The 26,572-nt window shown below is 43.2% G+C and overlaps 3 protein-coding genes across 49 annotated transcripts in view; 2 read left to right on the top strand and 1 right to left on the bottom strand.

Annotated features, from left to right (window-relative positions):
- TSGA10 (testis specific 10) overlaps positions 1 to 21,411 on the bottom strand; it is a 165,820-nt gene extending 144,409 nt beyond the window's left edge. For 3 of the 31 annotated variants that reach the window (XR_010149296.1, XM_016949072.4, XM_016949074.4), the window contains exon 1: positions 7,272 to 7,591. Coding sequence is in view for 12 of the 31 variants with exons in the window: in XM_016949072.4 (XP_016804561.1) it covers positions 7,272 to 7,343 (72 nt within the window). In the remaining 19 variants the exon portion in view is untranslated. Of the gene's footprint in view, positions 1 to 7,271; positions 7,894 to 21,081 lie in introns of those variants that run through there. The other 28 variants (XM_016949069.4, XM_063789484.1, XM_063789497.1 and 25 more) reach the window with 25 other exon arrangements.
- On the top strand, positions 7,872 to 18,058 carry C2AH2orf15 (chromosome 2A C2orf15 homolog). Of its 2 annotated transcripts, XM_063789511.1 has the most exons (5): positions 7,872 to 8,140; positions 8,488 to 8,604; positions 13,758 to 13,849; positions 16,877 to 16,913; positions 16,986 to 18,058. In XM_063789511.1, exons 3-5 carry the CDS (start codon positions 13,824 to 13,826, stop codon positions 17,226 to 17,228), a joined length of 306 nt encoding a protein of 101 aa, XP_063645581.1. In that variant the 5' UTR covers positions 7,872 to 8,140; positions 8,488 to 8,604; positions 13,758 to 13,823; the 3' UTR covers positions 17,229 to 18,058. The 2 variants fall into 2 exon arrangements, with proteins under 2 accessions (XP_063645581.1, XP_016804582.1); XM_016949093.3 differs by having other exon boundaries at positions 16,877 to 18,058.
- Positions 16,895 to 26,572, top strand: part of LIPT1 (lipoyltransferase 1) — a 12,499-nt gene continuing 2,821 nt past the window's right edge. Inside the window, exons 1-4 of one of the 16 annotated variants that reach the window (XM_063789507.1) lie at positions 21,490 to 21,757; positions 21,871 to 21,933; positions 22,687 to 22,812; positions 23,111 to 23,238. Coding sequence is in view for 2 of the 16 variants with exons in the window: in XM_063789501.1 (XP_063645571.1) it covers positions 21,878 to 21,933 (56 nt within the window). In the remaining 14 variants the exon portion in view is untranslated. Of the gene's footprint in view, positions 16,914 to 21,331; positions 21,934 to 22,686; positions 22,813 to 23,110; positions 23,239 to 26,572 lie in introns of those variants that run through there. The other 15 variants (XM_063789505.1, XM_063789504.1, XM_063789506.1 and 12 more) reach the window with 15 other exon arrangements.

Genomic DNA, 26,572 nt, shown 5'->3' with positions numbered 1-26,572 from the left:
GTCTTTGCATATGAGATGGGTCTCCTGAATACAACACAACAATGGGTCTTGACTCTTTATCCAATTTGCCAGTCTGTCTTTTAGTTGGGGCATTTAGCCCATTTACATTTAAGGTTAATATTGTTATGTTTGAATTTGATCCTGTCATTATGATGTTAGCTGGTTATTTTGCCCATTAGTTGATGCAGTTTCTTCATAGTGTTGATGGTCTTTACAATTTGGTATGTTTTTGCAGTGGCTGGTATGTTTTTCATTTCCATGTTTAGTGCTTCCTTCAGGAGCTCTTGTAAGCCAGGTCTGGTGGTGACAAAATATCTCAGCATTTGCTTATCTGTAAAAGATTTTATTTCTCCTTTGTTTATGAAGCTTAGTTTGGCTGGATATGAAATTCTGGGTTGAAAATTCTTTTCTTTAAGAATGTTGAATACTGACCCCCCACTCTCTTCTGGATTGTAGGGTTTCTGCAGAGAGACCCACTGTTAGTCTGATAGGCTTCCCTTTGTGGGTAACCCAACCTTTCTCTCTGCCTGCCCTTAACATTTTCTCTTTCATTTCAGCCTTGGTGAATCTGACGATTATGTGTCTTGGGGTTGCTCTTCTCGAGGAGTATCTTTGTGGTGTTCTCTGTATTTCCTGAATTGGAATGTTGGCCTGTCTTGCTTGATTGGGGAAGTCCTCCTGGATAATATCCTGAAGAGTGTTTTCCAACTTGGTTCCATTCTCGTCACTTTCAGGGTACACCAATCAAAGGTAGGTCTGGTCTTTTCACATAGTCCCATATTTCTTGGAGGCTTTGTTTGTTTCTTCTCATCCTTTTTTCTCTAATCTTGTCTTCATGCTTTATTTCATTAAGTTGATCTTCAATCTCATAGCCTTTCTTCCACTTGATTGATTCAGCTATTGATACTTGTGTATGCTTCACCAAGTTCTCACGCTGTGTTTTTCAGCTCCAACAGGTCATTTATGTTCTTCTCTAAACTGGTTATTCTAGTTAGCAATTCCTCTAACCTTTTTAAAGGTTCTTAGCTTCCTTGCATTGGGTTAGAACCTGCTCCTATAGCTCAGAGGAGCTTGTTATTACCCACCTTCTGAAGCCTACTTCTGTCAATTTGTCAAACTCATTCTCTGTCCAGTTTTGCTCCTTTGCTGGCGAGCAGTTGTAATCCTTTAGAGGAGAAGAGGCATTCTGGTTTTTGAAATTTTCAGCCTTTTTGTGCTGGTTTTTCCTCATCTTCATGGATTTATCTACCTTTGGTGTTTGATGTTGGTGACCTGCAGATGGGGTTTCTGGGGTTTCTGTGTGGACGTCATTTTTGTTGATATTGATGCTATTCCTTTTGTTAGTTTTCCTTCTAACAGTCAGGCCCCTCTGCTGCAGGTCTGCTGGAGTTTGCTGGAGGACCACTCCAGACCCTGTTTGCCTGAGTATCACCAGCAAACAGCAGAAGCTGCAGAACAGCAAAGATTGCTGCCTGTTTCTTCCTCTAAAAGCTTCGTCCCAGAGGGGCACCCACCAGATGCCAGCCAGGGCTCTCCTATATGAGATGTCTGTTGACCCCTGCTGGGAGATGTCTCCCAGTCAGGAGGCATGGGGGTCAGGGACCCACTTGAGGCAGCAGTGTGTCCCTTAGCAGAGCCTGGGCACTCTGCTACTCTCCTTGGAGCCAGCAGGCAGGAACATTCAAGTCCACTGAAGCTGCACCCACAGCCACCCCTTCCCCCAGGTGCTCTGTCCCAGGGAGATAGGAGTTTTATCTATAAGCCCCTGACTGGGGCTGCTGCCTTTCTTTCAGAGATGCCCTGCCCAGAGAGGAGGAATCTAGAGAGGCAGTCTGGCTACAGCAGCTTAGCCAAGCTGTGGTGAGCTCCACCCAGTTCGAACTTCCCACCAGCTTTGTTTACACTCATTTGGAAATGCAGAAATCACCTGCCTTCTGCATTCATCTCACTGGGAGCTGCAGATAGAATAGAACAGTTCCTATTTGGCCATCTTGCCAGCCACTAAAAAATTATTTTTAATTTATTCTTTATTTTTTTCAATGTGAAGTCTAAAATAAGGAAGAACTTTTATTCTCAATTAGGAAGTCACACAGCAGAGTGGTTAATATCATGTATTTTGGTATCAGCCTGCCTACATTCATTATCCTAGTTCTGCCACATCTTAGCTGTGTGATCTTGGGCGACCTGGTTACTTCTCTGACTATAGCTTCCTCATTTATAAAATAGGGATGATAATAAGAGTATCTGCATTGGCTGGGTGCAGTGGCTCACGCCTGTAATCCCAGGACTTTGGGAGGCTGAGGCGGGCGGATCACCTGAGGTCAGGAGTTTGAGACCCACCTGGCCAACATGGTGAAAACCCATCTCTACTAAAAACACACAAATTAGCTGGGTGTGGTGGCAGGCACCTATAATCCCAGCTACTCGGGAGGCTGAGGCAGGAGAATCACTTGAACCTGAGAGGTGGAGGTTGCAGTGAGCCGAGATTGCACCATTGCACTCCAGCCTGGGGGACAAGAGCGAGACTTCGTACCAAAAAAAAAAAAAAAAAAAGGATCTGCATCATAGAGTTGTGTGAGGAGTAAATGAATTAATATATGTTTTAACTTTAGCACTTAGAATAGTGCCTGGCACATGATAAGCACTATATATATTATTTATTATTATTACTAATTCCTCTCACTGAGTCAACTTATTTAATTGGCTATCAAGTCGTACTGCTCTTTTCACTAAAAATTATCTCAGTTACATTTCTTCCATCCCTACTATCACTGTTTTAGTTCATGCTTTCAGACTGTAGCAGTCACATGTATTCACTTTATATGTAAACTTATAAATAGCTAGAATAAGAATGAACCAGAAATATGTTTCTGGGGATAAAAAGATGTAAAACAAATAGAATCTTACAATTTCAACCCTAAATGAATCTAGGAAAGTCCAGAACAAATAAATCAGAAATTACAGCACAGCATGATTACTGCTACATCAGAGTAATGCACATAGATGCTAAGGTAACACTGAGAAAGAAGCTACAAAAAAAGTATTTCTGACTTCTACTTCTTCAAAAAAGACTTAGGATCTACTCTTCATTCCAAAAGAACTATGAACATATCCCTTCTGGAGCACTTAATGCATTATATTACTTTTATGGGATGTCCACAGCCATGGCTACTTTAATGTGTCTAAAACAGACTTCCTTTTTTTTTTTTTTTTTTGAGACAGTTGTGCTCTGTCACCCAGGCTGGAGTGCAGTGGCATGATCTCGGCTCACTGGAACCTCCACCTCCCAGGTTCAAGCAATTCCCTGCCTCAGCCTCCCAAGTAGCTGGGATTACAGGCACCTGCCACCATGCCCAGCTAACTTTGTATTTTTAGTAGAGACGGGGTTTCACCATCTTGGCTAGGCTGGTGTTAAACTCCTGACCTCATGATCCACCCGCCTCAGCCTCTCAAACTGTTGGGATTACAGGCGTGAGCCACTGCACCCGGCCAAGACTCTGCCTCTTAATGTGATCACCTTAGGGGTTAGAATTTCAACCTAAAAATTTTGTGAGGACACAGACATTCAGACTGAAGCCACACATTAGAAGAACAGAAAGAAAAAGCTATTGGGCGAACAAAGAAGGGAGTACTAGATCTTGTAAGTGAAGACAAGGGCCAAATCATGTAAGGCCTTACAAAGTTTGGATTTTATTTTTAATTGCAGTGGGAAGCCATTGGTGTATTTTTGAGCCAGGATCATCTTATTATAATTTTCTTTTTCGTTTTTTTTTTCCCTCTCCCTTCTCCCCTCCCACAGGATCTCATTATTTTGAAGTGATTGATATGATATCAGTGTGGAGAATAGGTTGTAGGGAGCAACAGTGGAAGCAGAAAGATAGCAGGGAATGGTTGCAGTATTTTAGGTGGGAGATGATGGTGACTTGGACCAGGGAGGTGGTAACAAAAATATAGAGAAGTGGATGGATTTAGGATATATATTTGAAGGCAGAACCAACAACATTTGCTAATAAATTAGAAGGGATTTATTGCAGTGAGCCGAGATCGTGTCACTGCACTCCAGCCTGGGCAACAGAGTGAGACTCCATGTCAAAAAAAAAAAAAAAGGCACAGCCATGATGAGTTGCCTGTATATAATAGGCCCCAGAGAGCTCCCTTGCCCCTTCTAACATATGAGGACACAGTCTGAAGGTACCATCTATGAACCAAAAAACCTCAGACATTGATTCTGCTGGCAACTTGGATCTTAGAATTCCCAGTCTCCAGAACTGTAAGAATTAAATTTCTGTTGCTTATATGTTATTTCATTATAGCAGCCTGAATGGACTAAGATATTTGCCAGTAACATTTGACTTCAGGTCCTCTGCTCTTGCTTTTCCTCTCTCAGGAACACTTTCTACCCAGCCTTTCACATGGCTATCTTCTCACCCTCAGCTCTTTGGCTGAAATGTCAGAGGGTCTTCCCTGACTTCTTACCTAAAGTAGCCTCTCTCCTAGTCACTCTCTCAAATAAGTGATAAGCTATTTGCACTTATCACTACTTGAAATTATATCATTTATTTGCTGACTTGTTTACTATCTCCCTATACTAGAATATAAAATTCAAGAGCTCCAGGCTTTTGTCTTGTCTCTGTTTTATCCCTAATGCCTTAAAAGTGCCCAGCACAAAGGTGAAACGCAATAAAACATTTTCAAAATAAGAAAATTTAATGATTCGAACAAAGCAGTTTCAATGGTGGGTGAAAACAAGTCTGAAGGGGACTAATGAATGAATAGTAAAGAAAAAGAAATGGAAAATGTAAACTTCTTTTAGGAAGCATGATTGTGAGAGGAAGAGAGGTAGAACAAAGGTGGAAGACGACCAAGGTTGTGGAAACGTCATTATGGGAAGACGTTTAAGGAATTGTTCCTTAATTCTCTTTACATAAGGATCCTCTTTCAGAATTAAAAGTCCTGCATCCTCTCCTCAGAAAAATGCAAATACACCTTCACAAACAATTTCAGGGGATTTAAGACTCTATAAGGTCCTTGGACTCCAGGTGAAGAAGCCCTACAGTACAGAAACAATGAAGATTCCTAAGGCATGAGTTAATGTTAATTGATGGAGAAAGACAGCTGAGGTAATAAGAGGAAACCCAGATAAAGATGTATTGCCCCGACACAAGAAAGACAAAAGCAAGGACAGGTGAAGATTTAGACACTTGTAATCCCAATAATCCCAACACTTTGGGAGGCCAAGGCCAGAGGATCACTTGAGCCCAGGAATTTGAGACCAGCCTGGACAACATAGTGAGTTCCTGTATCTACAAAAATTAAAAAATAAATTAGCCAGGCATAGTGGCATCCACCTGTGGTCCCAGCTACTTGGGAGGCTGAGATAGGAGAATCACTTGAGCCCGGGAGGTCAAGGCTGCAATGAGTCATGATCGCACCACTGCACTCCAGCCTGAGCGACAGTGAGATCATGTCTCAAAAAAAAAAGGTAAGTGTCATGGAAATCTGAGGAAGTTTCTGTCTGGTTGAATTTTAATTTTTCAGTGAAACAGGAGCTAAGATTATATAATAAAAAGTATCGGTGTTGAGCAAAATATGAAGCACATAATATGTATTCAACAAATTATTGATTTTTTGATAGAATGGAAAATACTGGAGTACTTCAATGGAATTCTGAAATCTGGTTCCACAAAAGCTTACTACAGTTGAGGTGGTTTTTTCTTTTTAAAAATATTGTCTCCAAAAGTGTAGACTTATAGACATTGAAGTAGAAAGGAGCAGCCTCACTAACAGAAGGATATGGAAAACCATACAAGATTTATGAATAATTCTGAGTATTTTATATAATAAAAATAAGTGGATAAATATTTTGGGAAACAATCAGCAAACTAAATACTGCGAGCAACAATAAAGATTAATCTTAAAAAAAATGTTGAGTAATGCAAGATGTAAATGAATACTTAATACAATTCCACTTATACGAAGTTCAAAAACAAGCCAAACTGTAATGTGCATGTTCACATACAATGATGTGAAACATTAAGGAAAATCAAGGAAGTGGCTATCTTAGAAGTCAGGAGAGTGGCTATCTCTGGGGAGGAAAAGGAATATGTAATCTGAAAAGGTGATAAATAGTAATACCTCTAACTGCCTCTGTGTATGGAGGACTTCAAAACCAAATCGTCCTAAACAAACTAGTCTAAGCAACTCAAAAAGAAGACAGAAAAGATCTCCCAGAGAATCTCTACACCTGATTATATTCTGGGCTACAAGCAGTGATTTTTCTTCAGAAGGTAAACAGTACGCGAGATATTTTGGAAGCTGCCATTAAATAATGCCAAAGTTTAGGATTTAAAATTAATATTTAATTAATGTACCGTCCTAGTTATTTCCCACTAATTAAGACTGAAGAGTTTGGCTCATTAATCAATTAAAATACAAACAAGAATCTGTCTTATCCTGGAAGCAGATTCGAATGCGACATCCTACTTCTATAACTAACCTGTTTTTTTCTACTTACAAACCTATTGTTATTCTACTTATGTCCTTACACGTAAACAAAGTATACTTGAAATGCTGAACACCAGTACAGAAAATTTTAAACAAGGAAATCTCCTAGGATATAAGGTCCTGGAATGGAAGAAGGAAAACGTTGGGACACTGTAATCTATGCAAACTTTCCTGAAGCCGCGAAAAAAAAAAGTGAAAAAAAAACATATTTCTGTGAGTTTTTAGGTATCAAGTCCATGATCACCTAGTTATCCAATTTAAGTCTCATATAGTTTTTCAACAAAAGCCAGTTTTCCCTGCCTTTACTGTGTATAATTTTTACTAAAATTATCTGAGATTTTCATGCAAATGCCTATGTAATCTCAGCCTTTCACCACCCCAAGTCTAGAAAGACGCTCAGAAATGAGCGATCGGGAGTCAGGCTGAACTCCCAAATCTGTGACTTCCAAATTCCTCGGCTCCACCAGAGCTTCCAGAGCGTTTCTAAACTGAACAGTCTCCCCAACAACCAAGCGGAGAGCTGCGGGAGGACGCGAAGCAGTGACCATAGGAACTGGGCTCAAACCTAACCTCCCAAGAAACAGGGGCAACGCGTGCTGCCGAGCTTCCGGCCGGCAGCTGTGCCCGCCGCTGCCCCTCACAGCGGCTCCCGCGGCTAGCGCCCACCTCCGCCCGCCACGGCCCCGCACCCGCCACTCCTGCCCGCTTGCAGCCGCCTTCTCAGAGACCTTCCAGCCCAGTAGCAGCACTCTCCCCACCCCGCGCACCTCCGCAGCTTCTACCTGGAGCTCCGGGTCCCTCCCCGGGCTCCTCGGCCCGCCGTCCTGGCCAGAGCTCATCCCCGCGACTGTCAGCTCTCGGCCTCAGCCGGGGATACAAGAACCGCCCACTCTCCATCCTCCGCCCTTTCTCCTCCCTTTCCACCCCCAAATCGTCCTGGCCCCGCCCCGGCGGATCGGAGGAAGGACGGAGCCCGCGGGAAGGAGGCGGGGGCGGTTAGCGCCAGCCAGTGCCGCCGTGGCCCCGCCCTCACGCTCTGTACCGGAGTGGGGCTCGTCTTCCACCTCCCCGGCGCCCCAGCTTTGCTTCCGTCCCGCTAGCCCCCAGGCCCGGTGCGCACGCGTACCTGGCTCGACCTTCCTTCTCGCGGGGTCTACAAGCCGTGCGCGCCCTCCTACGCACGGAGCGACGCGTACGTCTACCTGCCTGCCTTACAGGGCACCTATGAGGGACCCTTTCCTGGCCCATCCGCGCCGCGCAGGCGCACGCCCACGCAGCGCCTAGACGCCCGACCCGAGCGTCCCGTCTCCTAGTAACCAGCCGCTAGCCCCCTTTTCCACGTCTCATTTCTTAATCTCTGCCTGAGGCTGCCGCACCTGGATGGAACGCGCATGCGCAAGGCTGTCTCTCGCAGCCCCGCCTTCCCTCAGCTTGAAACACCTGCTGCTTCGCGGCGGTGGCTTTGTGCCACTTTTCCCAGGGCTTGGGCATCATTCTGGACCCATGTTCGGTGAACCGGTTACTCTCAGAGCTGCTTTCGGGCGCAGCTCCTGCTGCAGCCAGGGCCCGTTTTAAGAGAGGCTTCCAGGTCCAGCCCTCCCGCTGCAGCCTGCAGGGAGCGAGCCGGCCTGTCCCGGTGAGCGTGGGCAGCCTGGAGTCAGGGGAGCCTGGGGACCACGGCCTTGGTCAGCTCTGCACGATCAGGGCTGAATCAGGAAGTGGCAGATCTAGCAACAAAGTCCAGATTCCTGACCGATATTCCTTCTCCACATGCCAGTCATTTTCCAAATCCCCTCACCGTAAAGTGACAAATGAGCTTTTTAGTGAAAAAGAATGAGCGCTGCATTCTTCTACCAATTTTTTGGAGCCCAGAATGGGGGGGAAAAAAGTCTTCTTAATTTTTCTTAATACCTACCATGTCCCTTCTTAAATAACTCAAGAGCTTCTGGATGATAATGGTGACTTTATCTCCTTTTCCTGCAGATGACATAGACACTAGGTTTTTACAGCAATTCTCTGATGACCTTGATATGGTAGAACGCTGTGTATTTCAAGAGTAAGCTCTCGTTTGAGGAGACTAACAATTCCTGTTTTTGCCAGGTGAGTACTCATTTTTTCCCCCACAAGATATCATTGGCAGGGATAAACAACTTTTGTGTTAGAACAAATTTAGTCATAAAAATACATTTAATATAAATGCCATGTTTTTCCAATGTCTTTTCATCGTGTTATTACATGGTCTCATATTTTGTCGCATTTATTTTCAGATATCATATACTTTGTAAGTATAATTAGATACCAAAAAAAATTAATTGTCCCTGTTATTTTAGATTAAGAGGTTAGAGGACACAAGGAGCACATATCCTCGGAAATGTAATTTTTTAAATGCACAAAATAACAAACTGAGAAGTTATGTTAGAGGGAATAATGTATAATCTCATTTCCTCTTCAGATACTAAGATTATTTTGAATACATTATCTAGCATTATTAAAAACAAATAGGAAAGAATGTTCTAAGTTTAAAACTATCAGCTGGAGTTGAAGACTTCGGGGGTGGGGAGATTATTAATATAGGAAGTAGGAAAGTACTTCCCTTATAGAAAGAATAAGAAAAGTTTAAGCACTTATGTATGCCACCTAGACGGTACTGAAGATTATTTGGAAAGAATATAAGGAAATGATCATTTTAAGGCCAAAAGAGGGTGAAAAGATTTTCCTTTTTTTTCCTATCAAGAACTGTTGACTTTCTCCCCTAACCTGAGAAAGTAAAAATTTCCTTCCCTCTGTGGAAACCCAAGGGGTAGTGAGTGTCCCACCCTGCCCCAACTAAACCTTTTTTTTTTTTTTTTTTTTGAGACAGTCTCACTCTGTCGCCCAGGCTGGAGTGCAGTGGCACGATCTCGGCTCACTGCAACCTCCGCCTCCCGGGTTCACGCCATTCTCCTGCCTCAGCCTCCCAAGTAGCTAGGACTACAGGCGCCCACTACTACGCCCAGCTTTTTTGTTTGTTTTTTGTTTTTTGTATTTTTAGTAGAGACAGGGTTTCACTGTGTTAGCCAGTATGGTCTTGATCTCCTGACCTCGTGATCCGCCCGCCTCAGCCTCCCAAAGTGCTGGGATTACAGGCATGAGCCACTGCGCCCAGACTTTTTTTTTTTTCTTTTTTTTAAGACAGAGTCTCACTCTGTTGCCCTGTACCCAGGCTGGAGTGCGTTGGCATGATCTCAGCTCACTGCACCCTCCACCTTTCAGGTTGAAGCAGTTCTCCTGCCTTAGCCCCTTGAGTAGCTGGGACCACAGGTATGTGCCACCATGCCCGGCTAATTTTTGTATGTTTTTGTAGAGATGCGGTTTCACCATGTTGCCCAGGCTGGTCTTGAACTCCTGGACTCAAGTGATCCACCCACCCACCTCAGCATCCCAAGTGCTGGGATTATATGCATGAGCCACTGTGCCTGGCCCAGGCTAAGCCTTATATAGTACCCTGTGCTTGCTCTCTCGTGACAGACACCTTCTAAGGTCTTGGTTTTCTAGTCCCTTAATTTTTCCATCATTTCAAAAGCTTCACTACAAAAACCTCTGTTATTACTATTTTTTGTTTTGTTTTCACTGTCCTCTTCCTGATCCCCTCAAAAAAAAATCTGGGACTCCAATTCCATATGTGTTAAGCCACTTGATCTTGTTCCACAGCTCACTGATGCTGTGTTCCTTTTTGTTTGTTTGTTTTTTTGAGATGGAGTCTCGCTTTGTCTCCCAGGCTGGAGTGCAGTGGTGCGATCTCCGCTCACTGGAAGCTCTGCCTCGCGGCTTCACGCCATTCTCCTGCCTCAGCCTCCCGAGCAGCTGGGACTACAGGCGCCCGCCACCACGCCCGGCTAATTTTTTTGTATTTTAAGTAGAGACGGGGTTTCACTGTGTTAGCCAGGATGATCTTGATCTCCTGACATGATCTGCCCGCCTCGGCCTCCCAAAGTGCTGGGATTACAGGCATGAGCCACCGCGCCCGGCCTGTGTTCCTTTTTTTAAATCAGAGAGTTTCCTCCTTATGCCGAGGCCTGAAAGTTCCAGGCAATGTCCATTCATAGGGCTTACTTTATTTCCTGTTTCTCAAGGATCACTCTCCCGAACTGCCTATTGTCCAATATCTAAAAGCCATTGCTTCATGTGTTTTGTGTTTTGATGCTGAAAGCAGGCGGGGCACGGTGGCTCATGCCTGTAATCCCAGCACTTTGGGAGGCCGAGGCAGTTGGATCACCTGAGGTCCGGAGTTCGAGACCAACCTGACCAACGTGGAGAAACTCTGTCTCTACTAAAAATACAAAATTAGTCAGTTGTGGTGGCACATGCCTGTAATCCCAGCTACTCGGGAGGCTGAGGCAGGAGACTTGCTTGAACCCGGGAGGCAGAGGTTGCGGTAAGCCGAGATCGTGCCATCGCCCTCCAGCCTGGGGGACAAGAACAAAACTCCGTCTCAAAAAAAAAAAAAAAAAAAAAAAAAGATGCTGAAAGCATGAGGATAAGTCTGGTCTCTGTTACTCCATCATGACTAGCAGCAGAAGTCTGCCATTCTTCACAGTCAGGCCCCATGTCACTAACTATCCTCAAGGGATGTGGTTTGCAATGCAAAAATTGCTTCAGGCTGGGGGAACTGTAAGTGCAAAGGTCCTGAAGCAGGAGAAGGTTTGGCATAGAATATGCTTGAGGAACAGCAATGGGGTGATAGGTCTGGGGTCGAATAAGGCAAAGAGACAGGAGAGAGTGCTTGCTAGTAGAGTTGTTTGCTACGGCTGCTGCAACAATTTACCACACACTTGGTGTCTTTAAGCAACACAAATTTATTATCACACGGTTCTGGAGATTTACAAGTTCAAATTGGGTCTCACTGGGCTAAAATCAAGATGTCAGGCAGGTCTACATTCCTTCTGGAGGCTCTAGGGGAAAATCCCCTTTCTTGCCTTTCCAGCTTCTACTGGCAGCCCATGTTCCTTGGCTTGTGATCCCAGTCTATATTCAACGCCAAAAATGGCCAGTCAAGTCCTCCTCACATTGCATCATGGCTAACACATTCTACCTCCCTCTTTCACTTCTAAAGACTCTTGTGTGGCAGGCGCGGTGACTCACACCTATAATCCCAGCATTTTGGGAGGCCAAGGCAGGTGGATCACTTGAGGTCAGGAGTTCAAGACCAGCCTGTTCAACATGGCAAAACCCTGTCTCTCCCCAAAAATACAAAAATTAACTGATCGTGGTGGCGGGCACCTGTAATCCCAGCTACTTGGGAGCTGAGGCACGAGAATCACTTGAACCCAGGAGGCGGAGGCTGCAGTCACCCTAGATCACACCACTGCACTCCAACCTGGGCAGCAGAGTGAGACTCTGTCCCAAAAAGAAAAAAAAAAAAAGACCCTTGTGATTACATTAGTACCACCCAATTAATCCAGGAGAATTTTCCCACCCTCAGAGTCAGCTGATTAGCAACCTTAATTCCCCCTTGCCACATAACATAACATAGTCACGCTTCTGGGGATTAGGACAAAGACATCTTTGAAGACTATTATTCTGCCTACCACAGCTGGGGACCAGATATGTAGAGAATTTTTTTCTCTGATATGGGAAGCAACTAGAGAGTGTTGAGCAGAGGACTGCTGTGATCTGGGTTTTGTTATAAAAGGTTCAAACCAGTCCAGGCATGGTGGCTTACGCCAGTAATCCCAGCACTTTGGGAAGTGGGAGAATTGCTTGAGTACAGGCGTTCGAGACCAGCCTGGGCAACACAGTGACACCCTGTCTCTACAAAAAAAATGAATTTTAAAAATTAGCCAGATGTGGCCAGGTACGGTGGCTCATGCTGTAATCCAAGCACTTTAGGAGGCCAAGGAGGGCAGATCACTTGAGGTCAGGAATTCGAGACCAGCCTGGCCAACATGGCGAAACATCGTCCCTCTAAAAATACAAAAATTAGCCGGGCATGGTGGCAGGTGCCTGTAATGCCAGCTACTCGGGAGGCCTCAGCAGGAGAATCATGTGAACCCAGAAAGGCGGAGGTTGCAATTTCTTTGCAACTTGAATTTCTCTGATTCCTAGTTAAGTTTGAATATCTCTTTATGTACTCTCATTATCTGTTTGGGATTCCTCAATCTGTGAATTATGTTTTTATATCCTTTGCCCATTTTTCTATCGGGTTTTCTTTTTCCTTGCTAATTTCTAGGTGTTCTCTTTTTATTCCAGCCATTAAATACCATCAGCTTTGGACACAGAAAATATCTCCTTCCAGTCTCTTATCTATCTTTTTGTTTATATTTTTTCATTGAATAGAAATTCTCAATTATGAGTAATCAAACTCACCTGTTTTCCTCCCTTATTGTTTAAGCTTTTTAGTCTTGTTCAAGAAATCTTTCTTCACTCCAAGGTAACAGATATTTTCTTCTATTGCATTTACAGTTCTGCCATTCACATTTAGGTCTTTAATGCATTTGCACTCCACTTTTTTTTCTTTTTGAGACGGAGTCTTGCTCTGTCGCCCAGGCTGGAGTGCAATGGTATGATCTCAGCTCACTGCAACCTCCACCCCCTGGGTTCAAGCGATTCTCCTGCCTCAGCCTCCTGAGTAGCTGGAATTACAGGCACCCGCCACCACACCCGGCTAATTTTTGTATTTTTAGTAGAGACAGAGTTTCACCATGTTGATCAGGCTGGTCTCGAACTCCTGACCTCGTGATCTGCCCACCTCAGCCTCCCAAAGGGCTAGGATTACAGGCGTGAGCCACCGCACCCAGCCTACTTCTGTGTTTAAGATCCTGCTTATGTCCACATAGTGAGCCAATGTTCACGATACCATCATACTAAACTTAGTCTGTTCTATCTCCTTTGTCTTATAGTGCCACCTGTAATATATGTGAAGTTCCTGAAATACCTAAGTCCAAGTTACAGCTCTGTCATATTCTACTGATTATTTGTTCCTGTACCTGTACAAGGTTATTTTTATTACTTTCACTTTGTGGCATATCTTTTTGTGTTTTTTAATTTTTTTCTGATAGGGATGAGGTCTCCCTATGTTGCCCAGGCTGGTCTCAAACTGCTGGACTCAAGAGATCTTTCCACCTTGGCCTCCCAAAGTGCTGGAATTACAGGCGTGAGCCATTGTGCCCAGCCGTGTAGCCTATCTTAATATCTAGTAAAGAAAGCCACTTTGTTCTTTTTCTCCAGATTGATTTATCTCTTTATGTACCTTTATTCTTACATATATATTCCAGATTTCTTCTTGAATGGCAACCTAAATGCCAGTCCAAAGAGGCCCCCAATAGACTTGTTCACCCTTCATGTCCTCAACTCTGGGGAAGTTAAGGTAAGACTCACAGGGCCAAGTCTACCCTATTATATTTAGTTCCTCCTCAGTCCTTTTATTAGATTGAAGTTTAATGTGCAAATTGATAATTATATGTTACCATTCTTTTACGTTTGTTGATTTCAAATGCCATGTTTTATAGAGTTTTGTGTTTTTTAAAACGTTTTTTCAATTTTGTATTTTGAAAAAGTTTTAAACCTACAGAAATGTAATAATAATAATATGTAGAACAGCTTTTTAAGCTTTACCTCCTAGATTTAACAGTTGGTAGCATTTTGCATATTTTACTGTCTTTCTGTATCTATGTATCTATCTATTGCTAAACAATTTGAGGGCAAGTTGCAGATACGATTCTTCACCCCTAACTATTTCAGTATGTATTTCCTAAGAACAAGGACATTGACTTATATAACCACAATACAATTATCATATTCATGGCATTTATCACATTGATCCAATATTATTATCTAATATTGTCCCATATCCAAATGTTCCAGTTATCTAAGTAATGATCTTTGTAGTACATTCCATCCCCTTCCCAATTCAAGAGCATTGGTTGCATTTGAAATAATGTATCTTTAGCCTCCTTTAATCTGAAATAGTTCCTCAGCCTCTCTGTGTCTTTCATAACATTGACATTTTTAGGTAGAAGCTATTTGTTTCATAGAAGATACCTCTGTTTGGGTTTATCTGATTGTTTCCTCATGTTTAGATTCAAGTTATGCATTTGACAGGAGTATTTCCTTTCTAAGAAAAAGAGAAACCAAATAGAATAAACTCAATTTTATTCATTTGAAGGCAGTATTAGATATTCCTTTGATGAGGAAGAAAAATTCATCTTCAAGTTCCAAATCTAAAAATCAAATATACCCATATTTCAGAATTTCATCAGAGATATTAAAAAATTTAGCTAAGTTGTATTTGATTCCCAGAAAGCCAAATATATACTATTTACCTAATTGTTATATTAATATTTGAGTAAGTACTATATTTAGGCTACTACAGTAGACCCAGGACTCTGTTTTGTTATAAACACTGATATTCAGTCACAAATATGGATAAACAGGGTTTCAAGATGATTCTTTAGAAATGTTCAGTCAGTAATTATAGCTTGATGAGTATGAAATTGTAAACTATCAACGATACCACAGTAGCTAAATATTAAAGACATAATACATTCTAAAAAGTGGGTGAGGCTGAGCGCAGTGGCTCATGCTTGTAATCCTAGCACTTTGGGAGCTGAGGTGGGTGGATCACCTGAGGTCAGGAGTTCAAGACCAGCCTGGTCAACATGGGGAAACCCCATCTCTACTAAAAATACAAACGTTAGAGTTTCTGTTTGGGATGATTAAAAGTTCTGGAGATGGATGACCATGATGTTTGCACAAAAATGTAAATGTACTCAATGTCATTGAATTGTACACTTAAAAGTGTTTAAAATGGTAAATGTTATATATATTTTACCACAATAAATAAAATATAGACTGGAAAAAAATAAAAATAAAAATAAAAATACAAACATTAGCTGGGCCTGGTGGCGGGCACCTGTAATCCCAGCTACTCAGGAGGCTGAGGCAGGAAAATCACTTTAACCTGCCGGGTGGAGGTCCAGTGAGCCGAGATCGCACCACTTCACTCCAGCCTGGGTGAAAGGGCGAAACTCCATCTCAAAAAAAAAAAAAAAAAAAAAAATGGGTGAGGGATTTCGATCGAAGCTGTGGAATCTGCTCCAGATCTCAGGTTGCTACTATAGCATCTTGGGTAGATCACTCTTCTCCAGTAAGCCCTGGGCTTTCTCAAACCTTTTCTGTACAGGAAGCCTGTCCCTTCTGCCATCCTGGTCAACTCTGCCTACCAAATTCCTGCCCATCTTTGAAAGCGAAACCCTAACCTAGGCTCCCCTCCTTTGGGAAACTTCCCAAGGCCTCCCTCCATGCTATATGATCATCTCTTTTTTTTTTTTTTTTTTTTTTTTTTAAGACGGAGTCTCGCTCTGTCGCCCAGGCTGGAGTGCAGTGGCGCGATCTCGGCTCACTGCAACCTCAGCCTCCCGGGTTCACACCATTCTCCTGCCTCAGCCTCCCGAGTAGCTGGGACTACAGGTACCCGCCACCACGCCCGGCTAATTCTTGGTATTTTTAATACAGATGGGGTTTCACCATATTAGCCAGGATGGTCTCGATCTCCTGACCTCATGATCCGCCCACCTCAGCCTCCCAAAGTGCTGGGATTACAGGTGTGAGCCACTGCGCTCGGCCGATCATCTTTCTTTACAGACTAGACATCCTTAATCACAAGTATCTTTTTTTTTTTTTTTTTTTTTTTTTTTTTTTTTTTTTTTTTTTTTTTTTAAGACAGAGTCTCGCTCTTGTCGCCCAGGCTGGAGTGCAGTGGCGTAATCTCGGCTCACTGCAACCTCCGTCTTCCGGGTTCAAGCTATTCTCTTGCCTCAGCCTCCTGAATAGCTGGGATTTCAGGTGCACGCCACCACACCCAGCTAATTTTTGTATTTTTAGCAGAGATGGGGTTTCACCATGTTAGCCAGGCTGGTCTCTAAATCCTAACCTTTGGTGATCCACCCGCCTCAGCCCCCAAAGTGCTGGGATTACAGGCGTGGGCCACCGCACCCAGCCAATCACAAGTATCTTTACAGGACATCTTTATTTTTTGCAGAAAATAAAGTACTAGCAGAGTACTTGGCCTTCAGTCGTTATTTCTTTAGCCCATTAGTAATGAATAAAGAGGTTTCGCTAGCAAGAATGAAAGAAAGGACTAGGAGAAGCTCTACTATTTTCTGAAAGGTGATAAAACATATAATCAGATAAATTTCCTTTTAAAAAGACTCTCAAATAAATCTTTAGAACCTGCAAACCCTCCCACAAAGAAAATGTAAACACTGAAAGGTAGGAGGCAATTTTACTTTATATTTCTAGTATCACCACAGCTTTTCATTCAAACAAACATTGCCATGAAGTTAGGGAAATTCCTGCTGCATTCACTTGTTACTTTTTTTTTTTTTTTTTTCAGTAATCAAGTTGAAGAAACACTTCCACTACTTAAAAAGGTACCTCCAAATTACTTTCATATTTGTTCAGCTATCCTAATGGGATTTTCACTTAGTAAATCTGCTACTCAGGTATCTGCTATACATATGGATTCAAAAGTGGATGATCACTTAATACGAGGGACTGAAAAAAGCAGGTTGGAACCAGCGACTCAGTTATTTCAAAACACCAAGAAAATAAGATTAGAAGACACAAATCAAGAAAACTTTACAAGGATTGAAGGGACTGGCACAGGATCTCTTTCTGAGAAAGCCTTGGGTTCAGTGGTATACGTCAAAGAAAGTGATGGACTAGAAATGACAGATGTGGAATGAAGCAATTTGTACGTATTACCAAAGAAACCAAAAACTGCCTTTGACTAAGGGGGGTGTTGAAAGAGAACTTAACCTTATTAGGAAACCCTGACAAAATGACAGAAGACTATTGCCTTATTTTGCACTATTTGTGAATCATCTTACACTGCATTTTTTTATGATGCTTATTCAAAAGGCAGTTGCTTTAGGGTGAAAAAGGCTTCCAAAATTCAAAGCAGATTTCTCTGGTATTATATTATATCCTTCTTAAAAACCAGAGTTTTTAAGTAACAGTATTTGAATGGCACCAAAACATTTTCATTTTAATGTATTTCTTTAACAAGTGGTTAAAAAAAGTGTCCAAGCAGCCGGGCGCAGTGGCTCACGCCTGTAATCCCAGCACTTTGGGAGGCTGAGGCGGGTCGATCACCTGAGGTCAGGAGTTCGCGACCAGCCTGGCCAATGTGGTGAGACCCCATCTCTACTAAAAATGCAAAAAATTAGCCAGGCGTGGTGGTGGGCGCCTGTGATCTCAGCTACCTGGGAGGCTGAGGAAGGAGAATCGCTTGAACCCTGGAGGCGGAGGCTGCAGTGAGCTGAGATCATGCCATTGTACTCCAGCCTGGGCAACAAGAGCAAAACTCCGCCTCAAAAAAAAAAAAAAAAAAAGTCCAAGCAATGTGACATCAGTATTTCACACTATTTCTGGTGTATCAGTTTTGTATGTTACATTTCCATTTTGGGATTCTGCTTTAGGATACTTTACTTTCTTACATTTTGCATTTTTGTTCTGTAAAAGATCACTGCCAATAAACTGCAAAAGACCAATAAATTGCATATCTTCAGAAGGATTTCACATTTTAAATCGTGCCTTTAAAACTGCTTTTTCCCCCCCACATAGAATCCATTTTAGAGTTAGAAAAGTGTTCTTTCCAAGTGTTAATAGTTTGTCTTGCAGATGGTACCATTTTATGTCACCAATATTTAATATGAGAAAAACAACCTGGTGTTTAAAAACCTTGTTTTGTATATCAGTTATGAAAATATCTGGTAGTTGGAAATCTCTTTAATATTCATTTTAAAAGAGGAAAGGGCATCTTTTCCGGGGGGGAAGCTATATTTTATTAATCAGAAAAATACTAAACAAATGTGTTTGTAGGGAATATTGAGAGTGAAAAACAATTGTTGAATGGGACATAAGCCAAAAAGACAATGCTTTTTATTATTTACAGAACGTAATTCTTTAGAAGAGAAAAAAATACATAAATCATTCATTTGTTCACCTAGCCTGGCACTGTGCTTGGTGCTGGAGATACAGTAGTGAATAAAATAGCCAGTGCCTTGTAGAGTTTTGTGCCTGTCTACTAGGAAAGACAGGAGATTATACAGTAATTATATAAGATGCAAATTGTGATATGCCATGAAGAAACGTATAGCATTCAGAGAGACATAACACAACACAAGACATACCACATAAAGCTGATTTTTTTTAAGATGGTCTCACTCTGTTGCCCAGGCTGGAGTGCAGTGGAGCGATCATAGCTCAGTGCAGTGTCGAATTCTGTTCTTAAGCGATCTTCCTGCCTCAGCCTCCTAGTAGCTAGGATTACAGGCATGTGCCACCATACCCAGCATGTTTTTGTATTTTTTTAGAGACAGAGTCTTACAATGTTACCCAGACTGGTCTCAAACTCCTGGCCTCAGGTGATCCTCCCACTGGGCCATAAACTTGATTTTAACTGTGGGAAATGGGAAAGCGTATCTCAGGACATTTTTGAAAGCAAGTTGATTAAGAAAGTAAAGAAACAGAATGGCTACTCCATAGAGCAGCCTCTGAGGACATTTATAGCTTTTGCAGTGACATGGTTGTCTAAGTGAATGATGGTGATGGTCATAAAAGTGGAGAGAAGGGGATAGAGTCCAGGTGAAGTCTGACAGGATGTAGTCATGGTTTGGAAGCGGAAAGTGAGGAAGAAGAAAGGGCTTCTGGCAAAAAAGGCTAGATGCATGCAGGATCCCTGGGGGAAAAGAGTGAGTTCAGGAGCATGGCTTTTAGACTTACCAGGTTTACAAGGCAGTTGTATCTATGGAACTAAAAAATATAAATTTTGAAGTTGTATACAGAAATGGTACTTAGAGCCATAAAATGAATGAAATTGCTTAAGGAAAATGTAGTGTGAGATAAAGATCTGAGGAACTCCAACATTTAGGGCTGACTAGAGCAGGGTAGCTGGCAAAGGGGACTGCGGAGTTGGCAGTGAGGCTGGAGGAAAACCTGGCAAAAGGGACAGAGGAGTTGACAGGGTAATGTCAAAGTTGTCCACAGGAATCTCCAGGTTGAGGTAGTCAAATGAACACTTAGATGAAGACTGAAAAGTCCACTGGATCTAGCAATATGAATGTCACCCGTGACCTTAGCAAAAGCACTTTTGCTGGAATAATGGGGAAAAGCCATTTTGGAGTACGTTGAAACAATGAATGGGAAGTGAGAAAGTAGATACTGGATGTATAGCAGTTTTTCCAAGAAGCTTGGCTCAGAAGGGTAGCAGACAGGATGACAAGTGGAAAGAGAAGTGAGGTCACTGGAGGATTGTTAAAGAGTACAGCATGTTTGAGTGTCACTTGAAAGGTTCCAGTGGAGAAGCTGAAGAAGTAGGTAAAGGTAAGAATAACCAAGGGACAGAAGTCCTGGAGCAGGGAGGAGGGAATGGGATTCTTTAAAACCTCTTCATCAAGAAACTAGGGGGAAAAAAAAACCAAAGCTGTACCATCTCAGATTTCAGAGAAAGGGAATTTAGAAGGAAGTAATATAAGCAAAGAGCAACAATATTCTGTGACTGTTTTTAATAATAACTAGGAAAATTCCTAGTGCAGTTAACTCTGAACAAAATTCATTCCCACCTGCATAATACAAGATAGACTTACTCAGAGTGACCTTGGTAAAAGGTGTGATAATAAAGAAAGGAGGTGTCATTATGTCTTCATTGTAGCTTTATATGAAGCCCTGGTCATTTACCGTATCAGCATCAGCAAACTGAACACTGAATGATTCTTACTCCAAGAGGCAAGTCTTAGTGGTTTCTATTTTAACTGAAGGAGAGATTAATTTCTGTGCAAGATTGAAAAAGGTGACCACAAATTCTTTGGGCTTCTTTCATCAAGAGGTGAAGTCCATTACCCCACGCCTTAACTCTGGGCTGGCTTTGTTGTTGTTTTGGCCAATAGAATATGGCTGAGGCGCTGCTTCCAAGATTAGGCCTGAATTGAGATGCCCTAGCAGCCAGGCAGCACCTGCCAGAGCATGAATAAGGCTATCTTGGACCGCCCAGCGTAGCCAACCCGTGCTGAATGAAGCCACATGAATATGCCCAGGAGAAACTAGCAGAGGAATCACCCACCTTGCCCACGTTAGAGATATAAACCACTATTTGAGGCAGTTTGTTATGCAGCAAAACTTAGCCGAAACTATTACCTTGCTACCTTGACTGCTGGTGTAATTTCCCATCTCATGGAGTCACAGAGTTTTCTTGCCAACTGCAGTGAGTTGGCAAATGGGAATGATCACTAGCCTCAGTGTGTTTTCTGATCCACTCCATTCTGTATTATCATCTGCGAATACCGTTTTTCCTTTAAATGCAATGTGTCTTTCAAAGCTGACTTGAATTTCTCACCTTTCGAGTTACCTGCCATTTGGACTCACTTATTTGGAGGAGATATGTAAAGACCCAGCCTAATACCTGTATGCTCAGTAAAAAGTATTTGCTGGTACTCCTTCCTGCCCGTCGTGTGACCTGACTGCTCTGGGCTTCTGGGGGCTCCCCCTAAACTCGCTCCACGAAATGACCCCTCCAACGTGGCACGCCCGCTCTCCTACCTTCGCCCAGGGCTGGCCGTTATCTCTCTGCTGTCACGCGGGGAAGTCCCATCTGAACTGGGGCCTTATGACCTTCGGTACTTTTATTCGAACGTAGCCTGCGTCCCTGCCTCGAATCTGGTTCCTGCCCTGAAGGACCCTTACTTAGCACTCCTGCGGGCTGCCGGGACCCCACGGCCCCGCAGGCGGAGAGACTAGGCGCGATCCCTGCGCGCCCCTCCTTCTCTGGCGCTTCAGGGGGCCGGCCCTCAGGGGGCGGGGCAGCATCGCGCGCAAGGCCTGCCGGTTGCTCGGGGTCGTACGACGCACTTTTCCAGCTCGAGCCCTCACAAGGCCGTGGGTACGACCGGAAGCCGCAGGTGGGTGAAGCGGAAGCGCTTCAAACCGGGATGTTGCGGGCCGTAGCGCGTGGGCGGCCGTGGGGCCTTTGGCGCGCGCGGGGTCTCTGGCGGTGGGTCAGGACCTGCGGGTCGCCTCCGCCGGTGTTGAAGCCTCCTGTGTGCACACTTTCTCCTCAGCACTTGGGACGACCTAATTTCACTGTTAGGAACGGTTGATCCCGAACACAGGAGGGAGGGTAAATATCGTAAAACATGTTGGACGCTAGCTGTGTGCACGCCCCCTGGGAGCCAAAAGGGCGAAGTAAAACATGCACACGACCGTAATGAGATTCTGAGTAAGTTGTATATCATTAGAGAGGGGACAAAATAATAGGGTCTTGGCAAAGTCTTATGAAGAAGCTGCGCCTGCCTAGAAAGATAGATGGGACTGTGCTGTTTTCGCTTTCAGTTCAGTGATGGGGAGCCGTGTTTGGCAGTGCAGAGGTAGCGAAGTGTCCCAAGAACATGGAAGGTAAGGAAGTCTTCCGAGGAAAAACGTCATAAAATTAGTCATTGAAGGGTGAGAGTAGAAAGATTCAAAGTGATTTTGAAGGAACAAAATTTAACCAGACCTTCAAAGGCTTGACACTATCCCAACGACTATGAAATATCCTGAAATACCGTGCATTACTCAGTCGGGGTCTGATCCGCTACTGGAGCATAGAATAAAAAAAGAGGGGCACACCTGTGCCAGATGAATCCACGCCTTCTCTAGGGCAGAGAGGGTATCCCGGCTTAAGAGCAGGGGCTCTCCTGAGTTAAGGAAGTGTCTTCCCCAGAGCCCATTCCGTCAGACGTTCATATCATGTAACTCAGTCCTTTTCTGATTATGTATTCACCAAGCAAACTTAAGAGTTGGCTTGTCACTAGTCCTACAGTGAATAATTGCACAGGCTCATCTGAATATCTGATAGATGGTCTGTAGTTCTCTTTGTAAATCAATAAGCTGGCAGTCAGGGATTTTTGGACATCCCTTTGTTTTCACTTTTTCTCACTCTGTGATTTTTTCTTATCTTTCGGGGTTCAATTGAAATGTCACATCCTCACTGAGGTCTGTTTATTGGTTTATGTGTTCAGGTGCTTAGAACAGCTTCTTGCATCTTTTCTCACATGATGCCTTTTCAATGAGGCTTAGCCTAACAACCCTATTTAAAATTGCAATGTAAGTTTTCTCACATACACAGTTACAATCCTCCCTTTATCAGCTCTACATTTTTTTTAATAGACTGAATCTCGCTCTGTTGCCCAGCTCATCTCGGCCCACTGAAACCTCCACCTCCCGGGTTCAAGCGATTCTCCTGCCTCAGCCTCCCGAGTAGCTGAGATTACAGGCGCCCGCCACCACACCCAGGTAATTTTTGTATTTTTGGTAGAGACGGGGTTTCACCATGTTGACCAGGCTGGTCTCAAACTCCTGACCTCAGGTGATCTGTCCACCTTGGCCTCCCAAAGTGCTGGGATTACAGGTGTGAACCACCTCGCCCGGCCATCTACTTTTTTTAATAGCCCTCCTTATCACCTTTATTCATTTGACTCACTGATGAATCCCAAGTGCTAAGAACAATGCCTGTCATGTAATTGATGAGAACTTTGTTGAATTAATCTTTGTTGTGTTTTATTCACACTGTATATACAATACCTGGATGAAGAGAGATATTTTGAGCACTATTAAAATACATGCATTGGCTCAATACATGAATTGGATCAATTCTGGAACCCTAACAAGATCACATTTTTGACCAAAGTCAATATCTTGGACTATAGTTAATTTATCAAGGTAAATGCCACTTTGATGTGTCTTGGTTAGGAATCTTTGTTCACTTGAGGGAATACATGGTATATGATAGGAACAGTAAGCACAGAATAGAGATGGGAAAGGGAGAACCCTGTCATAACAGTTAACATTTCGTATTTGCCAAACATGAATGGCTTATGCATATTAACACATTTAATTCTCTCAACCATTTTATGACGTCTGAGGCCACTGAAGCAGCTAGAGGTTAAACCACTTCCCTAAAGTCATTAGTAAGTGGCAGAGCCAGGATTAAAAATTTAAGTCCTTAACTACTTTGCCATCCTGCCACACTCTGCACATACAGACAAGAGTAAGAGCCTTAATCTTAGGAAAAGATATTTCACAAGATCTTTGACAATCTCCATATCCACAGACACCATCCAGCTTATTAGTGACCACCACTCCTATTTGTTACTTTCTCCTTTAAGGCTGCCCCTACCTCAACTCTGGATCCCAGTACCATCACTTTCTCAAGGACCTCCCTTCTCCAGTGTTGCCCTCTCTTGACTCCCCTACCAGCATCTAAACATGCTCACATCTATTGCATCTTAAGTCCTCTCCTAACTCCACATTCCTTTCTACCTACTGCCCTAGCTTTTCCACTTCACAACTAGAATACCCTCATTGTATCCACCTTGGGCCTCCTATTTACTCAGTACATCTGGTTCTTACCAAGATCACTGATAACCTTCTTGATACTGTTTAATAGATCCTTTTCAACCCTCATCTTATTTGCTCAATCTTCGGCATTTGGCACTGTTGACCATCTTGTCTCCTTGAAGCTTCCATAATAGCATATTTAAAATTTTTCTGCCTTTTCTTCTATCCTCAGCTTCCTTTGGGAGCTCTCCCTCCTTCTTCTGTATCTCCGTTAAATGTTGCTGCTCTTCAGTCTTATGTCGCAGGCCCTTAAATCTTCTCACTGAACCACCTTCCTGTGGCCTCAGTTACCATCCATTGAGCTCTGTGCCGTTGGCCGCTAGTTCAACACAGTCAAAATGAACCAATGATCTTAACCCCATACTTCCTCTTCCTATAAAATCTGTCCTAGGAAATTTCACCTCTTTGCCAGGCCAGAAATCAGGGCATAATATTAATAAAATAGTTAGCACATATTGTGTACTTTCTTCAATGCCAGGCACTCTTCTAACCACTTTATATGTATTAGCTCATCAGACTCAGCCTGATAATATGAGATGAGTCCTGTCATTATCCACATATTAGATAACAAATCTGAGGCATAGAAAAGTAATCTGCCTTAGGTCATTCAACTGATAAAGGATAGAGTTGGCATTTGAATGAGGGCAGTCTGGTTTGAGCTTGTAATCATTATATCATAAAGGACATGATGCTTGACTTCTCTCTCACCCTAATTCAACCTATTGCCAAGTATTGTACATTCTCCATGCTTAAAATCTCTAGGCGGTGTCCCTGAAGTATAAATCCAAAGCCTTCATGCCTGTAATCCGAGTGCTTTAGGAGGCCAAGGCAGGAGGACTGCTTGAGCCCAGGAGTTTGAGACCAGCCTGGACAACAAAGTGAGATTTCATCTCTACAAAAAAAAAAAAAAAAAAAAAAAAATAGCCAGGCGTGGTGGCACATGCTGGCTAAAGGGGGAGGGAGGATTGCTTGAGCCCAGGAGGTCGGGGCTGCAGTGAGCCGTGATCACACCACTGCACTCCATCCTGGGCAATAAAGTTCAAGCATTTCACTTGGATTTAAGGTTCTTTATAATCTAACATCTACTTCTCTTGCCTTATTAACTCCCCATTCTTGTATTCCTAATAACCAGCCAGTAGAATTAAATTATTTGCATGGGTCCTATCTCCTTTTCCACTAAGCTGTTGCACGTTGTTAGAATTCTTTTCTTTATCCCTTTTATGTCTCAGCTTCAATGTCACATCCACTAATTAGAGCATTAGATGGCCCTCTACTGTACTTAACACCTATCACAGCATTTAGGACACTGTATTTTAATTATTGCCTTACTTGTTTTTTAGTATCTCCCACTAGATTGTGGAGGTACTTGTTTCTTGAAGGCAAGGACAGGTTCACCTTCTTTTCTTTTTTTTTTTTTTTTAGACGGAGTCTTGCTCTGTCGCCCAGGCTGGAGTGTAGTGGCACGATCTCGGCTCACTGCAAGCTCCGCCTCCCGGGTTCACACCACTCTTCTGCCTCAGCCTCCAGAGCTGCTGGGACTACAGGCACCCGCCACCATGCCCGGCTAATTTTTTGTATTTTTAGTAGAGACGGGGTTTCACTGTGTTAGCCAGGATGGTCTCGATCTCCTGACCTCGTGATCCGCCTGCCTCGGCCTCCCAGAGTGCTGGGATTACAGGCATGAGCCACTGCGCCCGGCCAGTTCACCTTCTTAATGTCACTCATATCCATCCCCTTCTCTCTCTCTCTCTCTCTCCTACCGTACTTTAGGCCCTCATTATCTCTAGCGTGGACAACTGCCTTAGTCCATTAACTGTTCCCCCTGTTCCTAGTCCATCCTTTATTTAATCCATACTCAACCCTGCAGAGGCAGATTCGCATAACAGCTGAGTTAACACTTCCTGTTTAAAACTTTGGTGGATCTTAGCTGCCTTTTAAAAAGTCCAAATATTTTGGTTCATTACATGAATTTATCTCCTCCCATTTTCTATCTCCTTATTACCTTGTACCTAGTAGGCACTCCATAAATACTTGTTGAATGAATATGGTACTGTGTCAAAGTCAGTCAAGCAGAACCAAGAACAAAGAGGTTAACCAAAGCAATGCAGTCTCGGTTGCGAGGCTTCCTAGGACAGTATAGCCATAGGCTTAAGTGGAAGTCGAAGACTAGTAGTGTAACTCTTTCTCTTAGGAGGGAATCCCCAAACATACCTTACTATTAGATGACTCTTTGTCTTTGCATATGCCTGGACTATGCTCCTCGACCTGGCAAACTTATCAGATTTGGTGACTCAGTTCAAGTATTCCTTCCTCTATTAAACCTCTCCACACCTTTCTAGACAGAATGTAAACTGATTCAACTTTTTGTAGGTTAGTTTATAAACTATAACAAGAGTGATGAAAATATGAAGACTCTTTAATCTAGAATTGTACTTCTAAGATATTACTTAACTAAATGATTTGGGGCCAGGTGTAGTGGCCCATGCCTATAATCCCAGCACTTTGGGAGGCTGAGGCAGGAGGATCACTGAAGCCCAGGAGTTCAAGATCAACCTAGGCAACATAGGGAGACCCCCATCTCTACAAAAAATTTAAAAATTAGCCAGGCATGGTGGCGCATACCTGTAGTCCCAGCTGCTTCAGAGGCTGAGATGTG

Source organism: Pan troglodytes, chromosome 12 (genome assembly GCF_028858775.2).
Source record: "Pan troglodytes isolate AG18354 chromosome 12, NHGRI_mPanTro3-v2.0_pri, whole genome shotgun sequence".
NCBI classification, from domain to species: Eukaryota; Metazoa; Chordata; class Mammalia; order Primates; family Hominidae; genus Pan; species Pan troglodytes.
This window is presented reverse-complemented; position numbering and strand designations above follow the sequence as displayed.